At 39.0% G+C, this 18,058-nt stretch overlaps 1 protein-coding gene across 1 annotated transcript in view; it reads left to right on the top strand.

Moving 5' to 3' along the window:
• Positions 1-18,058, top strand: part of si:ch211-51h4.2 (uncharacterized) — an 81,818-nt gene that overhangs the window by 37,496 nt on the left and 26,264 nt on the right. The window contains exons 9-11 of the mRNA XM_006801990.2: positions 5,567-5,666; positions 9,328-9,386; positions 11,721-11,785. Coding sequence (XP_006802053.1) covers positions 5,567-5,666; positions 9,328-9,386; positions 11,721-11,785 — 224 coding nt within the window. The remainder of the gene's footprint in view (positions 1-5,566; positions 5,667-9,327; positions 9,387-11,720; positions 11,786-18,058) is intronic.

Genomic DNA, 18,058 nt, shown 5'->3' with positions numbered 1-18,058 from the left:
GTGCATTTGTGTTAGGGTGGACCATATTTTACTTAAGCAGTCACCCCACAGACTCACCCATTCTCTCTAATGTGACGTGCTCCACCTGTGGAACGATGAGGAAATTTCTCAAAATATTACCAATTATTTTGTTCTTACACAAACCTCACGATGGTTTGTGTAACCTGGGTGATCATCTCCTCGATGGGAGCTCTCCAGAGACTTGACCGCTGCTTCAAAGTCTTAGATATCCTGCACCTAAAAATGTTTAGCCTTCTTTTCTGTCATTACTTCTTTTCCAAATTGTTACTTTTCCTTGGTTGAGGTGAACAAAATCCTTCCTTGTTTTAAAGCTGCGCATTTGTGGATTGCTGAGAAAGCTGGAGTTTTGTTTCATTTCATGTGCGTGACTAGAAATTGTGAAAAATTTTGGATCAGACTATTATTTTGCCTTTACAAGAAAGTAGTGAGACCTGCTGTGATGTATGGTTTGGAGACTATTGTACTGACAGAAAGACAGGAGGTGGTGGAGTTGAAGAAGCAAAAAATTGTCAGTGGGATTGACCAGGAGGGACGGGATTAAAAATGAGTACATGGTTGAGTCGTTCAGAGACAAAGTTAGTTTGAAAGGCAGGGCCCAGATGCTTTGGACATGTACAAAGGGGTTTGTTGATGTATTGGACAAAAGATGTTGAAGATAGAGCTGCTAGACAGGAGGATTGGTGTGACAGAGGAGGATGTTGGGGATAGGGTGAGAGGAGGCAGAATTTATGGAACTTATGGTCAGGTTTATTTGAACCGCATTTATTTTTCATAATCTTATGCTACTTTCATGGACACAGTCAGGTGCCATGTCACTAAGGAGGGGGAGATTTTTTTAATTCTTAGGACTAACATTAGATCAAACAACTATGAAATTACCTAAAAGCATCAGCTGAAATATATGTCTAGGACTTTGAAGTCATTAAAACCAGTTCTGCTGTCCTCCTCTTCTCTCTTTTCCATTTTTTCTAGTCTTTTTCCACATTTTGCTTTTCAGCCCATCCCTTTTTTTTCTCACCTCTAATTAACTTGCTGCTATTATTATTATTTTTTTTGTTTGTTTGTTTGTTTTGAAAATATTTTTATTGAAAAAAGAAAACAACAGTACTTGCAGTTACCGAAATACAATCAACCTTTCTTCATTTTTCTAAGTAAATAAACTTATATATATATATATATATGAAAAAAAACAACGCATTCTAAAAGAAAGCTTTGGCTGTGCAACCTCTCAATGTATATTTAATTTTTTCAAGTTTTAAAAAAAACATGACATCTTTAAGCCACCGGGTAATAGTAGGATACTTAACAGACTTCCAATGCAACAATATTAGACGTCTGGCTAATAGGGATGTGAAGGCTATAATATCCTTTTGTGTGGAATCAAGTGTAAGTGAGCGAACAGGAATCCCAAATACAGCAATCAGAGGACAAGGACGAAGAGTTACCCCAAGAACAGTTGACATAATAGCAAAATACCCTGTCCAGAAACCTTGTAGCTCAGGATATAGAAAAAACATGTGGCTAAGGTGACAAGGAGAACCATGGCATTTATCACATTTATTTTCCACTTCTGGATACAATTCAGAAAGTCTAGACTTAGAGAAATGCACCCTGTGTATGACCTTAAATTGAATAAGTCCAAGACGAGCACAGGAGGTGGAAGATCGTACCCTCGCTATAGCCTGTTCCCAAGACTCCTCATGTATTTGAATTCCTAGTTCTCCTTCCCACGTACACTTAAGCTTAACATTAGAGTGGTTACTAAAAGACAGAATAGCATCATAGAGTTTCGAAATGGTTCCTCTGTGATGAGGAATAAATGATAACGTAGTTTCCCACTGCTGTTCTGGAGGTAAAGAGGGGAAATTTGGGAAACACTTGGCAACAAAATTTCGAATTTGAAAATAGCGAAACAAATGGGTAATAGGGAGATTATAACGAGAGGACAAGTTGGGAAAACTATCGAAAACACCATCCAGATATAAATGTTTGAACTGTTTTATACCCTTGTCACACCACACTGAGAATGTCGAGTCCAAAAGTGAAGGGGGAAACAAATGGTTGTCGCTTAGAGGACCCGAGGAAGACGGCATTACAAAATTAAAGTGACGTCTAAACTGAAACCAGATTTTGAGTGTGTTAAGAACCACCTGATTATCAGTGTAAAGAGAGGGTTTTACGGGTAAAGAGGAATAGAGCAAAGCCGGTAAAGAAGAGCCCTTACATGACGATAGCTCCAATTTACACCACGAGGAACCAGAAGATTTTAGCCAGTAGCAAAGTTTATGGATATGAGCGGCCCAGTAGTAGGCTAAAAAATTAGGTAATGCAAGTCCTCCACTAAATCTGCTTTTTGTTTGTTTTTAACACTACTGGTCTCCTTCACCCCAATTTCCTCTTCCTTGTTCTTTTGAAAAAATGTGCATAGTGTTTTTGTGCACTAAAACACCAGTTGCTCTTGCACTCATGTTTTGGCAACATACAGATCACACTTACTCATCTTACGAAATGATATGACTATTGTTGTTCACATCAGGTGCGCTTCCAGCGTGGGTTTTGTCTTCTGTTTCTCAGCCTGGGATGGAAAATGTCAACAAATGTTGTCAAATCCTGTTTGATGCTGCAGAAATGAAAATTAGACATCACAAATACTCGCCTGACATGAAATTGCAGAAAGTTTTTCAGTTCTTGAATTTCTTTCATTGAAACCTTCCATCTTTTACTCCAAACGGTAAACACGAAACCCGTTTTTCAAACGACATTCATGGAATGATTGACTTTTCCGGGAAAATAATCAAACGATATCCTCAAAGCAGTTTCACCTGTGTTTAAAAACCAAGTGGCTCAGGCCAAATAAAAACCTCACTGAGCATATGGTACATATGCAGGGCATGAGGCGACTGTAAAAGTTTATGGTTTGATGATAAAGTTAATGTATTTTGCATTCTTGAAAAAAATAAACAAAGGTCAGTAAGAGAATTTAGATACTGCGTACAGTAAGTACAGCTGTTCTCTGTGGAGTCGATATTTGCATACTGCAAATATTGTGTACTTCAAAAAGCCAAAGGCCAAAACTGGAGTGCTGCTGAAAGCATCACACAGCACAATGTAACCTAAAAATCAAAGTCAACAAGTGAGTCATGTCGGCACAACATCTTTGAGGAGGGATCAAAGATCAAGTCAAAGCCTACCCTCCAGCTTGATTCAGCACAAAGTGTGCTCTGTACACCTTCTTTATGAGCACTCTGTTATGTTGGCGGTTACGGTCAGAGCTGGAAAAACTGAACCAGCTCCTTTCTTTAAAATGTGGATAGTTCTCAAGTCAACTCTTTATTTCTGGGTTACAGTTTTTTCACAACTGCAAACACACATTTCTTGAAACCTTCCACCCTCTTCTCTAAACTGTAAACACAAAGTTCAATTTTCAAACTACATTCACAAAACTCAAAGTGTTCCCAAACAATCAACAGCTTCATCTGTGGTCAGAATCACACATTTTCAGAATTCACAGCCTGTAATCACAGCACCGATACTGAGCATTCGTTACACACTACTTCAAAACATAGAACAATATAAACGCAAAAGAATCTGCTGAGATTTGTGTTTTAGTCTTTATCCTGTGTCCCTCAGGCCACGTGTGGGGGGAGAAATGTATAAAACATATGCATTCGCTGTATGTATTACATGGCTCATACGACATGTCTGTGGTGTGATTATAAACATGATAATTTATGCATTTTTATCATGTAGCATAATTCTAAAATCTTAATATAATAAAGGAAATCTCTCTTTTCTCCAACTTGAAATATCAATGCTTATTTTTTCTCATTTTTTCTTTTCACATTTTCTTATCTATACACTTTTTACATTTTACACTTGGTCTACACTTAATAGGCCATTATTAAGAAGAATAAAACTGTTCAAAACCAGCAAAGGAAGAGGTGACTGACTTCTGATGAGTTGGGATGACTATGAGGAAGGCTGTGCAAATGCTCTAAACCACGGGTGTCCAACTCCAGGCCTCAAGGCAGGTGTCCTGCAGGTTTTAGATGTGTCCTTGATCCATCACAGCTGATTTAAATGGCTAAATTACCTCCTCAACATGTCTTGAAGCTCTCCAGAGGCCTGGTAATGAACTAATCATTTGATTCTGGTGTGCTGACCCAGGGTGATATCTAAAACCTGCAGGACACCGGCCCTCAAGGCGTTGGACACCCCTGTCTAAACTATTCTGAGATGCTTACAGGTATAGTCTGGATATTTTGAAAAAACAAGTTCCAGATAATGTAGAGATGATCTGTCGCGATTATAACTATTTCAAATGCTGTCCCATAACTGCAAGAAAACTAGCAAGAGGCTTATTGTTCAGGCCAGAAAATGACTTCATCAGAACCACAGACCTCCAGCTTGCTAAACTTGGTTTGGAAAAAAGATATTAGTCTACACGGGCTGTGTGAAAGTAGAAAAAAATGACTATTTACTTCTTGTGTCACTTCAAGCCATCCATTGCTGTTGTAATTTTGTGATATCTTTTTTAGAAATTTCCCCCTGCTGCAGTCACACTGCCCTCAGTCGTGTTTCATGCGTCCCTTTTGTGGCCAGGCTGGACATTGCAATTTTGAAGTATGTTACTAAAATTGTTCAATTTGTCCACTAAGACCTCCAATTGTACTGCAGATTTTTTTTTTTTTCTTTTCCTGTCTCTCTCAGTCTGTGCTGCTGTGCTGTTTTCCAAGAAAAACTCATTCAGGAAACGTACACTTGGATTATTTTGTTGGATGACGAGTTACAAGCTGAATATGTGTTGCCAGCACAGTCTCGGTTCCTGACAGAGTTCTTCTTGTTTGTGGCTCCATGCAATTTTTGTGGTCTTCTTAAAGTGCCTTGGTCATTACTGGTACACCTCAGTTCATAATTTGGTATATTACTAGTAGATCAACCACAGATGTTTCCAACCTATGAATTTGGGCTGTGTAGTAAATTTCCCCTAAAGTATTTTTGCAATTTAGAAACAGTTGATAGCATCTGAATTATTAGATCGGAAGTATAACAAAAAAAGTCATAATTTGCACAGCTTTGCTTGTCTAATTGCTGATGAAATGTTGGTGCTCTTCATATGTTTTAGTGTTTTTTTCCCCTTTGCACATGTTGTGGTGTCAGCATGAGAAACTAACAGCAATGCTGAAAGTTTGTTAGATAGCAGAGTTGTTTCACTCGATGTCAATATAAACTTCCAACCTGCTATCTCTCCAGGGTTCGCAAGTTTAAGAGATTAAAAAGTGCTTTGGTACCTACAGCGGGGCAGGTGCACCATAACAAGTCACCCAAAGTGCTTATACATAACTTGTTTTAGAAGTAAGAAATAAATGTTTTTCTTGATGTAACTGTCCTGTCTTGTTTGTGTGTTACGGTGAAAGAATTGATTATCTTCCTGCACAAAGAAAAACTTGATGTTTCTCTTCTTTTATTTAGAACTGGGGAAAAATATACTGCCTGAGATGTAACAGAAGGCCTGTGTGTGTGCATTCGTCTGTGTGTCTCTCAGGTGGCTGTGACATTTGCAGTGGGGTCAGAGGTCGGCCTTCAGAGCAGCAGTGACTTCAGTCAGATGGGAAAACCTTTCCTAATGGGTACAGTGGCTCTGGGTAAGCTTCAGCTTTGTGCAATAAAACTCACATTCTTCCTTTTTTTTGTCTTCATCTTTTTATCATTGTGTCTTTGTGGCCCTTTTCCAGTCTGTTGTACTGCAAAGGATGTTGAAGCTAATGATGGTCTGACTTTCCATTCCAGCTGCTACCAAAATTGGAATTTCATTACATGAACAGATCTCCTAAGAAATGAGAAAACAAGTTATTTAAATGGGCTTCAAGTGTAACCAAAGCATACCTTTGAACTCCTGGCAGAACCCCATCTTGTGGTTTCTCCCACAGTTTGCATGATCCTCAGACTGTATTATGAATACTTGGAGTAGATGTATCTATAAGACTTGTTCCTCTAATGCAATTTCCAAGGAAAATATAAAGAAATCAGAGCCAGCTCGAAACTTTTGCCCAGTACTGCACCTGATGTGTGCAAAGCTACTATTTGCACAGGCTGACTATTTGAATTCGGACTGATCATTTGACTTCACTGCTGTTTCACCACTTACTCTTGTCTCTCTTTACTGCAAAGATACACTGAAGAATGAGACTTTACAGACATAACAACATAAAAAATAATGAGCCAAGTCGTATGTGCAACAGGGAATTGCTCATTTCAGTATAGCTGGGAAGACCTTACTTGAATCAGTTTTCCAGAAAATTGTGAAAGTGCAAATATCTCTTTCAATAGAGGAAATACAAAAGAAAAGCCTCTGGTCTTTTCGGATATAACAGTTGGCAGGGATGCCAAATCTACAGTTGCACCAAGTAGATCTTGTCAGCTGAATGTTATTCCCAGAATTTGGGAACAGAACCATAAAAATCACAAACCTTATCTAATTTAAATTTGGTCAATTTATTGTTCAAGGTCATCTTACAAACCAGGATGGGTTATAATACTAGAAAACTATGAGCTGGGCCAGGATGAGCAGTTTTCAATAGTTTCAGTGGAAAAGTCCAGTTTTAAAGCACGAAGGCAGCTCATCAAATAAGGGACAAAACCAGGAGCGTGTCCAGCATTTTTCGAGTTGTTCACCCTGATTTTTGTTCCCCGGAGTCGGACTGGTGGGCGTTTACTGTAGCGTCTTGAGTGATTTGCAGAACATTCAGAAGAATCAACGGGAACTGTGGTGTGTGCAGAGTGCCATCATGTGCTGACTCAAAGTGCTTTTAGGTTTGTTTTTTTAACCCACACCAACACAGTCTGCTTGTCAGCTGCCGTATTCACCAGATTTGCCTCGCTGTGACTTTGTCCCAAGTGAAAATTTAGCTGGAGGATCGCCAATTTAACACGCTGGAGGAGACGCACGCAGGCATATTCACATATCCTGCACATCCGAACAGAAGGGAAATATTCAGAATAGACACAACCAAAACAAAAACTGTTTTCACCCTCTATCACTTGTTCTTGTTTTTGTTTTGTTTTTTTCATTTTTTGTAATCTCTCTTTTCTACAGTCAAATGATACAAACAATAGAAGTGCTGGAAAAGTCAAACTTTCATCTTTACATCAAAGATTTTCTTTTTAAACAGGGGAATTAAGAACATAAGAATCACTGCTTCTGAAGTCCAGCCCTCATCTAAATGCAGTTTTCTTGTTGCAGAGGTCCTATACATGATTGTTCGTTATTTAAACTTAGGAACAAACATCTAGCGTCGACAGAAAATCTTTAATTCCCTTTAGAATACGAATCTATTAAACTGTTTACATGTGTTTATGCTTATTTTAAAAATCTAGTGCATCAGCTAGTAATGGATCTGTGACATCATGGTAGTCTGTGCTGATTTTTGCTCTTTGTGACCTCCATATGTCCAGTCTGCTCTTTTTCACTCTTTTCAACTTTTTCTTTTCATCCGTCTGTCTTCACTTTGTAACATAGAAATAGAAATGAGCACTGCAATATTGGCTGTCATTTGAAACCAAAGTCTGTTAAGGATTTACTGGGAGATGGAGCCCAGACATCAAAGTCCTGCCTGCTGCCCGGCACAGATGTGTGTTGAACTTTGTGTAATGCAGCCATCAAATTCTGGACTACTACTACCTACTAGTTGTCCAGCCACCCAACGATATGTCTGCATAGACAGATTTTTGCCACTTCTCCACATCCCAGCTTGTTGTTAGAAGAGGAAGCCTGTGCCCATTTAGGACGCATATTGGCATCGCTTCTGGGAAGACGCAATTTCATCCATCTTTATATACAGTGTTAAATATTCACAAAGCAATGACAAACTTTGAAGTACTTCAGCAATTTACGTTGAAACTAATCACTACATTTTATGTTAAGCTTCTCCTTTCACAAAAACACATTTTCAGAGGATGAGTCAGTGTCTTTGGCTTCGCTGCACAGCCTTAAATATCAGACTAAAGTAAACAGAAGGTGGAATATCCCAAAATGCATTCTAACAAAAGTTAGAGCTCAAGCTCATACAAAACAACTAAGACTCACGCTTAACAGATGGAGGTAGCTGGATGGAGAGTCGTGTGTGTGTGTGTGTGTGTGTGTGTACCAGCGAGTACTCTGACTTCCTGAAGTAACTGCAACACATCAGCTGTGGCAGGCTAAGGGGTGATTGCTCTGTTTCATTAGCATCTCTGTGACAGCTCTGACTGTACTTCCTACCCGCTTCCATTACTTCAGAGAGCCATTTGAACATGCAAACTGCCAGCTATGACAGCTGCTTTGCAGTTTGTCACTGCTAGTTGTGTGGAACAGTATACAGAACAACTTTAAATCATTTTCCCAAGATTAAAAATGGATTACTTTTTCTTCTGAAATCTGGTCAGGATTTTAAAAGCTTCTCAAACAACATTCAGACTATGCTGAAACTCTAAAACTACTCCCCCAAAACCAAGACTAATGCGGTGCAGCTCAGCAGGGTGGGACCTATTACTCTGCTACCTTTGGAGATTGATTTCTCTAAATGGAATTTTAAAGGGAGAAAGTGCCATGATATTGAGGAACTGAACTGCAAACAAGCAAGGAAACTGTAATTTTGCAGCTTGGTGACAGCGATTGATTTGGCTAATATAGAAAAAAAATACCATAATTGCAAAGACAAATCTTCAGATCTTCAGAAATTAAGTTTTGCAAAAAATGGATCCAACATATCTGCTGCTTCTCATGATGAAATATTTAGTGAGCATAAGCCAATCACATGGCAGCTTTGGGAGCTGCTCTAGCTGTCTGACATGGCCACGCCCCTTATAATGCAAACTAAGCCTTAATAAATGCTGTACAGCTGTCGTTAAATGTGAAGTCGAACCAAATATAGAACACAGTTTCTTTTACTGTAAAAAGTGCATTTTAAAATGGGAATCTAGAGGAGCGGACTCACTTTTGGAACCAGAGGCCTCTCAATGAGCTGCTTAATTTTTGAGTTGCTTGAATTTAAACTAAAGTTTCTGCCAATAAATGCTAATAAAAGAAGGTGGGATTCATGATATCAGTATTTCCATAATTTAGTTTTGCTTCCTTACTAAGCTAATACTGTTGGGATGTTTTTATTTCAAGCAGTGATATCTGGAAACCTATTTGGGTATTTTCTGTGTCTCCCTTCTCATATTGAATATCAACATTTTTGTGCTGTGGAACAGTAAAAAAGCCCACAGATTACAGACGGGAGGTATCATATGAATGACGCGCTGCTCTGTTTTTGGTCTTGACAGGTGGGATTGTAAACGTGATGCCTCTGCTCTTCTCACAGATCTCACACAACAGAACACAGGTAAATCTAATCTTGGGACTGCACCTGGCACTACCCGCTGATCTGTCGACTCAGTGTACTGAATTCAGAAATGGCTTGGGAAGCACTGTGTTCGTATTCTTCAACATGAGTTAGTAGTAGAAAGAGAGAGCGAGAGACGGGCATCACTGTGAGAAATAAACTAGAATTTTGGAGAAGAATTAGGACTGAAAGGCTCTTACACAGGCGGTCAACCATATTATTATTCTACTGATGGCTCCTGGTATTAAGCTCCAGCACTGAAGCAGAAAGGTTTGACAACAAAGTGTTCCTTAACTAGATAATTGGAACATTTCAACTCCTTAATTAACGCTGATGCAAACAATTTGTGTAGAAATATTAAAGAAATATTAAGCTATTGTGAGACCTTACTCATCAAGTGTTTGGAGTCGACCCACTGTCATAATCGGGACAAAAATTGCTCCATTATTTTATTCCTTTTAAAATTATTTCACAACACTAAGCTGTTTTACTCTGATTTTATATTAATATATGACTTTGCATGCATCTAGATATTGGATGCACAGTAAGGTGGCCCCAGTACGGTCCAGACATATGCTTTGCAGCCCTGAAATTTTGAGATGTTACCTTCATGATGGTGCATTTGGAAATGCAGGTGTCTGGCACGCTCAGGTTGGACATTAAACAGCTTTGCCGGGCTTCCTACTACAAGGGTCATGTGCCAAATGGCATATAAGAAAAGACAGTTAAACTCATTCGCTTAAATCAAATGTCGTATTTCCAGTATCTCCTATTGAGTGTTACGAGAGGAAGGAAAATTGCTTCCAGCGGGTCTCTGTGCTGTTTAAAAGGCATGCACTGCAGATTGCGGTGTATGCAGAATAACAGTCTGCTGATTCCAAAGAGTTTTGCCCACTTCCATACAGAATGATGGGAAACTAGACCCCAGGTCTCAAAACAAAGAATTCTTGATAGGTATTGTTTGTGGAAGAAAAAATTCAGGTTTCTTTTTCTGTATCTCACCATTTCTGATAGGCCACTAACCCTACCTGCAGGATGGGTCAGTCTTTATTGGTCAGGTCAGAAGTAATGCTGTTAGGTCACGGCTCTTTCCCAGCCACACAGTCTAGTCTTTTATTGACCAAGCTCCTGTCTCAGACTATCATCTGGACACATGCAAAAGCATTTATTAATATAAATAAATAAGAGTAAAAGGGCTTAGTGGTTAACAAAAAATAACATGAGAAATTCTATTCATTTACTACACGTCTAGAAAACCAGGTAAAGAAGATGCAGATTGATTGCTTTTTCCATTCTTCATAAGTGGAGATATGCCATATAACTTTGTTGCCATTCCAAAATCCTCCAATTGAAAATATACATAAAGACAGAAGAATAGAAACACACTTACTACTCTGAAATGAAAAAGTATCCTGATGTAAATATCTTAATATCACAGGGTTCCTGACTAAAGGCCTGCATTTTGCTGCTGTAATGTTTCAAAGCCATTGTCAGAATAACATAGAATCTTTCATATAAACAAGCACCTGCATGACTACAGAGGCTAGCATCTATGTTGGAGTCATTGTTTTTAATGTTATTTTGAAAATGCATATTTTGCTTTGAGCATATGGGTAGTTGACAAATATATAACTAACAATATTTTTGTTTTATAAAAGATCATATTGAAAGAAAAAATTAAAGAATATACAGGTATATACATTTTTGAAGCATTTATACTGTGTTTCAACCTAAAATAACTCCGTTTTTAGAAATGCATGTATGGAAAAAAAATGTCATTTACTAAAATAGTTACACAGTTATGCCAGAGGTGTTTATCATCTTTTTTAAGCATGTTATTTATAAAAGCTGCCCCTTCTTAATTCATGGGTGGCAATTACATGGTTACATGCAGTTGTTATTACATGATATTTACAGTTACAGTTAATACTTTTTCAATCGGGCAAAAAAAAAAAAGGTTTTAAAAATGAAGTGAGGTTTTATAACAATAGGTCAGTTTAAATCAAAACGAGAAGTTCTTAACCATGAGGACAGTACTAGGTAATTTTTTATTTCTTGTGATACAGTAAAACTGCCATGTCACATCCACAGCCATATACAAAGAGTCAGACCCACAAAGATGCTCTCTCTCTGCCACTGATCAGTTTGCCTAAGCATCATTTAGATGAAGTGCACAAATGACTGGAATAGTAGCAACTAAGTTTGCTTTTGAGGAACTCTGTATTATCACCTGTGCAGTTATGTGATTATGTAGTGCAATTGTTCCACAATGTTCTCCTGTTACGCTGCTTGAGCCGGATGTTGGTTATCGTGTTCTCTTGTCTTCATCTTTAGATCCTGTGGTTTCGGAGAGCAGTCATTGGAGGTCTGACAACCTGCACTGTGCTCAACATCCTCTGGTGAGCACTTTACTCGTTATTTGATCTTTGATTCTTTATTCCTTTCCAGATATTGGTTGGCACAGTTTTATCATGGTTAGAACTGTGGTCTGAAAAAGGAAGGTTTTCAGGTGCTGTGGTTTTCATTCTGACATGTATGCCAGGTTAATTGAGGATTCCAAGTTGACTGTATGTAGGCCTCTCTCTTAGCTCTGTGATGGACTGGCATCCAGTCCAAGCTCCAGGGTTCCTTGACTTGAGCACAATGTCAGTTGGGATATGGTCCAGCCATACTGCAACCTTGGAAGAATAAGAGATTAACAAAGAAGCATGGATAGACTTTCCAGTCAGTTAAGAGTTATACGCTATAGCTCTATTTATATTTAATTATCCTTTAGCTCCTTCCTTTTCTTTTGCAGTCTCTGTGGAAATAAATTGCTTTTTCAGTACTTACTAAAATGTAAGGCAAGCAATTGGCACTTTTGCTGCTTCTTAACCATTAACTATAGAAATTCTCTTCCCCCAGAAGACCATCTGGTGTATTATCACCCAGAGAGCACAACAGGGTGCTGGACTATTTCTGTGAACAATGACCACAACCTGCCCACAACCTACTCTCAACCTGGTTGAGGGTCAGGTACTATTGAGGAAGGAAACTGTGCAGGATCTTTTAGGCGCAATCATCATTAAGCTTAAAGTCTTTGTAGTTTATTATAATTGTGCTAGTAGTTATAGCAAATAAGCTTTTACTGGGTAATTCTGCATAAGTAAGGAATAAGTGGCTGCAAGGCTGCCTTCCTAAGAAAGTATGAAATAGTTCAGAAAGAATGATTTAAGCCATATGCCAAATGTCAACTGTTAAAGCTGTATACGATCCAGTATGATTGACATAGGGCATTATGGCCAGATGGTCACATATGACCACTTCAGGGTCACATGCGCTGGCTCTGAAGGTGGGATCCTCTGAGACCTTCAGCAGACGTTTGAAGAGAGCAAAGAGTAAAAGCAGCAGCAGCAAGGACGGTGGCCCAGAGTTTAAGAAGGCCATCTGGCAAAATAACCATCCACAAAGGACTAGAAATTCACCAGAGAGCACAGACCCTTCACTGTCTATTGAACCCCCACTTTGCAGCTGAAGAGTCAAGTGCATTTAGGAAGAATGTTTAGTCTGCCCTTCTCGCGACAGAGAAACAAGCCTCAACAGGATGGAGTTTGGAGTCACACTGCACCTGGTGTATATTTAAACTGGTATTTAACTTCCCTCTACTCAGTAAATAAGTCTGTAAACATAGTGAGTAATGTAGGCAGCCACTGCGTGGTTAATTTTGTTCTTCACCCAGCACAACAGAAATATATTCTCCCAGAGTATTACCTGAGGAAATCTGGTCGTATCTCACAGTGTGTGTCATCCCGTCCATTTGTGAAAAAAGTCAACTTTTTATTAAGGGGGAAAATGGAGAAATTTAAAGGAGCACTCTGCCAATTTCATTTTATCTGCTTGCCTTATGGGCAGTCTAGGATATAACTAAGCACTGCTGTAAAGGTCAGGATACTCCGTCTCTCCCTATTGTTTTTTTTAAATCTGCCTCTCAGGCTCATTTCTGTCCTCTTTTCTTCTATGTTTCAGTGCTTGATCGTATCTCCTTTAATGGCACATTTTCATGTGTGCTGGCACTACAGCTTAAAACAAAGTGAGGCGGGTATGCACGGCGCAAAATCAATCAAATCTGGAAATTCCGATCTGGAAATAATTGGGTTTGGCAAGGCGAACACATGTTAAACTTAAGCAAATACAATGTATCACTGCTGCATGAGATGCTCTCTGCACACCCATGACAAATTTCACTGAGCTACAACCCACAATTGGTTGTATCTGACCTTTGGTGTACTTTACTGATCGGCTTCTGGCAAAACAACTTGCAGCAGCTCCACACAATAAGTCTCTCTCCTCTGGGATGCTTCTCTAAGATTTATGAGCTTCAGGCAGCATTTTTTTCTTTTCTTTTTTTTTTTTTTTTTTTGTTCTTGTTGTTTTGTGTTCAAGCTATACACCAGAATCTGAAAGCAGTGTTGCGTGGCAAAATAATGCTCTATAATAACAGGTTTTTCACAGGGGGGCTCCATTTATTGAATCATGATAACATTTCAGAGTTATTTCAAACAGGTTTGCTTTTCCTTCCACATATATAGATCCCTTTGGTCAACACACGTGCGCTGCAAAAAACCTAAACTCAGCTTATATATTTAGTTTTATAAATGCACTTTTAGAGACCTATAGCACATGACCCTCAGCTAAGTGTTATACTTCACATGGGTACAACAGGCCTTTACATTATTTTCCGGTCGCTGGAGGTTACAGAACGCATTGTTGAACAGACAAACAAGCATTTTCATGCAGCACTGAGGTTATTTCCTCCACCGTGTTGACTTAGTATGACTCGCAGTAGACCCAAGTGAGAGGAAATGCACGGTAAGAGAGTTTGCTAATGCTGATTGTTTGCAGCACTGCAAATCTTCATGCCAAGAGGCTATGTTTTAAGCGTGTGATCCCAGTTTAGTGCAGCCATTACTGGAGGTCACCACCCAACAATGTTTCTTTTGCCTACAGTCCTCTTACTGATGGGAAATAAGTCACACTGAGATTACTTTATGCAGTCTGAGGGCTTTTCTCACAGAGGTAAAGTAAATTTATTTGGTTCTTTTGCGAGAGTTCAGCTTCAGTTTGTCATGGAAAATTGTGTTCTCGAGCAGTACTATAAAACAGCTCTGACACATCAGGGCATCAACACAGCGATACAGTGCACGGTGTTATCGGGCATGGGGACATTTGCAGTGTGTCCATCAGGCTGTGGTATCAGGATTGCTCTGGTCAGCCCACGTATGCTCAATCCGATTCAGGCAGTGCGGAGGCGAGGCCAAATTTGGAGCTCAGTCTGATCGAGCTGTAATCCTGAGACATTTTTGTAGTGTAACTGGGTGCGTTGTCCTGCCAAAAGATGCCACTGCAGTCCGACTGTGCCATTGCCGAGGGATGACACTTGGCCGGAAATACTGTAAAGAGTTCTGTAAAGTAACTCCCACACAAATATTGCATTGTAACAATCATCAACTATTGAATCAATCATCAACATTATTGACTTAACCTACTGTATCATTGACATTAATCAACACACACATATATATTGCATCTCAAACAATAGGAGGTTTTTTTTGCATTTTATTTAATATATTTGTTACACAAAAACTAACATACGAGCCATTTTAGTTTTAACCTCCTAGGACCTGACATCACATTTTGGGTTGTCTAGACCAAAATACTAAATTTAGCTCTACAAGGGCCTGATATTCACTTACGAAGATGTTATACTGCCACTGTTCTATTGAAATTTAAAAGAAATGTCCTCATATGTCATTTTTGTCAAAAACAAAAATCAGGTAAAAAAATGAAAATCTGGTTAGTCTTTGTTTTTACATTCATCAGGTCCCAATCAGTTAAGTTAGGTTGCTATTTAAACAGTATAAGTACTATGTATCTGTCTAGTTTTGTACATGCAACTACACTCATGGGAAAGACTGCAGACATAGTTATTCAGATAATGAGCATCGACACCCTCCATGAGAAGGGTAAGCAGCGGAGGGTCATTGCTGAAAAGCCTGACTGTTTGCAAAGCGCTGCCTCGAGGTGAATTAATGGAAAGTTAAGAGGAAGGTAAAAAGATGCAAAAGCTCTCGAGGTTCCAGGATGACTGGAACTTTGAGAGAATTCTCAATTAAGTGAATGCAGTAATTTGTGTCCTTGCTTATGGTGCCACGGGGTGGCTGTAGTCAGGAGGTCATCTGCTAATCGTAACGTTGGTGGTTCAGTCCCTGGATGCTCCAATCTGCATACTAAATGTCCATGGATAAGATACTAACCCCAACTTGCTCTCCGGATGCATCCATGAAAGTGTGAATGTTAAGCACAAAAATATGTATGAACAAGGCAGATAAACTGCTTTGAATGCTCCAGGGGAGTAAAAAACCACTATATAAGAATCAGTCCATTTGCCCTTTAGTTTTAGAAAACGTATTGGACAAATTAACAGTTTCCATTTAGAGACAATGGAACAAACTCTGCAGTCATTTTACTTTGAAACAGATGAAATGCTACCACAAAGATAGCATTTTGCAAAACAAAGTTTTCAGTTTAAATGATTTGTCTGGTGTGTGTAGCTAACTCTTTTTTTGCAGTTTCTCCCACACTGAAATGAGATCTGGATAAATCATTGCCTCAAACTGATGTGGGACTTAGAAAAACAAATTAACTGAACGCGTCCTTTAAAAAGAGTTATTGCTTTCTTTAAATCCCATATGTCACTATGCTGCTGAAGGTTTAAACATTTCCCAGTATTTGAAAGCTCAGCTTGAGCTGAACTCAAAAGTGAATGTAATGCCCATGAATTGACCTTATTTGTTTCTTAAAAGCTTAAAGTCTACTTCTCTTGGTTACTATAAGTTGTGTGGTGGTAAAAAGCTCTTTTACTGCACAAATGCAAATCTGCTCTCTCCCCTTTGCTCTCTTTCACCACTCTCACTTATCACACTACTTCTTTTGGGGGTCCTGTTCCTGCTTGACGTCCTGGTAAGCAATTTCCTCTGCCTCCATTTTTCAGACCATAATTTTGATTGATAATTATCGTTGGGGACATAATTCTGTTGAGCCACCCTGCAGAGTGAAAGACTAGTAGAATAAAATAGAAATGGTGTGTTGTTGGGTGCATTCGAGCGTAGCCACAACAAATGAATGGATAAATCTCTCAGAGCTGCACTCGGCACTGCCGATTCAAAGAGACCAACAGTCAGTGCCGCAGAGAGGAGAAAACTTGCTTGTTCGTGACTGGCTTTCTCTCTCTCTCTGCAGCTGAACTTTACGGCCTTTGGTTTCAAACAAAGAACTTGTGATTTGTCTTCTGTTTCACAGTCTGCCGTTTTTGGTTTTAAAAAATCTTCAAAGACCACTCGTATCCTGAAGGATTATCAGGCTCATTTCCACCAAACTTTAAAAACCTTGACACTCCAAGTGGAAATCCACATCAGAGGCTTGATTCGGCCTTTTGGCCGGCCATGTTTATCACTAATAATAGCACATTTAGTGGGCACAACAATGTCTTGTGAGATTAAGAGTCTTAATGTGTCTGGCATCACCATTTGTGTAGTTTTTATGACTGGAAATAGCTTTATTTTATTCAGCATGATACCAAGATTAATGAAGTGTATCAGTTTGTTTATATCATAATTGAGATATTAGGGTAGTTTGAATTATTACAGAAATACAATGATTATTTCAGAGAAATTTCACTAGTTCTCAAATATATGTTAAAGAACAGATGGTTCCAAATAATATGCCGAGTCATGACTAAGGTGCACTGAGGCATTTTCAGGTGTGCTGTGACATTTTCTGACAACCATATGTTATCATCACAATACATGACTGCACAAAAACTCATTTATTTACTAACTGCATCAGTTCTCTTAACCTGAGTTTGTCATCTTTGGGGAGTCCTTGGCTAATGCTAACATTATACCGAGAGAGTTAAAGAGATTCTTGGTAATTAAATATTCCCTCTGAGACAAACTACTTCAGAAGAGTGCTGCATCTGAACAGACAGACAGTATTTCTGTTTGGGCAGTGTGAAAATACCTGACCAGCTGATGGAGGTCATCTAGAGCCTCATCCCATGATGTCACTCGTGCAAAAAGTGTCATGCTAGGTCCAGATGTTGCAAATGGGCTTTTAAATGTGCCGTCATCTAACAATTAAATCCAAAGAATGATAGCATGCCAGATGGCATAGAGGCTATTTTTGGCTATAATGAATACAAATAGGACTTGGGCACCAAAGTTTAATAACCAGTGCTATAGCATATTGACATATTATAATATTAACAATTCTTCCTTATTAGATCTTGTGATTTATGTCTAGAGCTGATGCACAAATCTTTGCAGTGGGTCAGTGCAGAGTCGGATAATATTTTTCAGACTTGTGGCGCATGTGCTGACAATGGGAAACCCAAAATTCAACTGTTACTCGATCATACTACAGCCGTCCCCACCAGATATCACTTTGAAGCTGATGTTTGGTTGCTAGCTACCAGGCTCTGGTTGCCAGGGTAACCATCTAATGTATTTACTGGCAGTCCATCATATGCCAATCACTGATATACTGCCCTTTCAATGCTAGTCTTATCAATCGCTCACCTTAGGGTCACTTCTTGGACCCACGTGACTCTTGTCACCAGTAGTTTTCACCCATAG

This window comes from Neolamprologus brichardi, chromosome 23 (assembly GCF_056152115.1).
Source record: "Neolamprologus brichardi isolate AB-2024 chromosome 23, ASM5615211v1, whole genome shotgun sequence".
Taxonomy (NCBI): Eukaryota; Metazoa; Chordata; class Actinopteri; order Cichliformes; family Cichlidae; genus Neolamprologus; species Neolamprologus brichardi.
The sequence above is the reverse complement of the archived record's forward strand: the minus strand, read 5'-3'. Positions and strand labels throughout refer to the sequence as shown.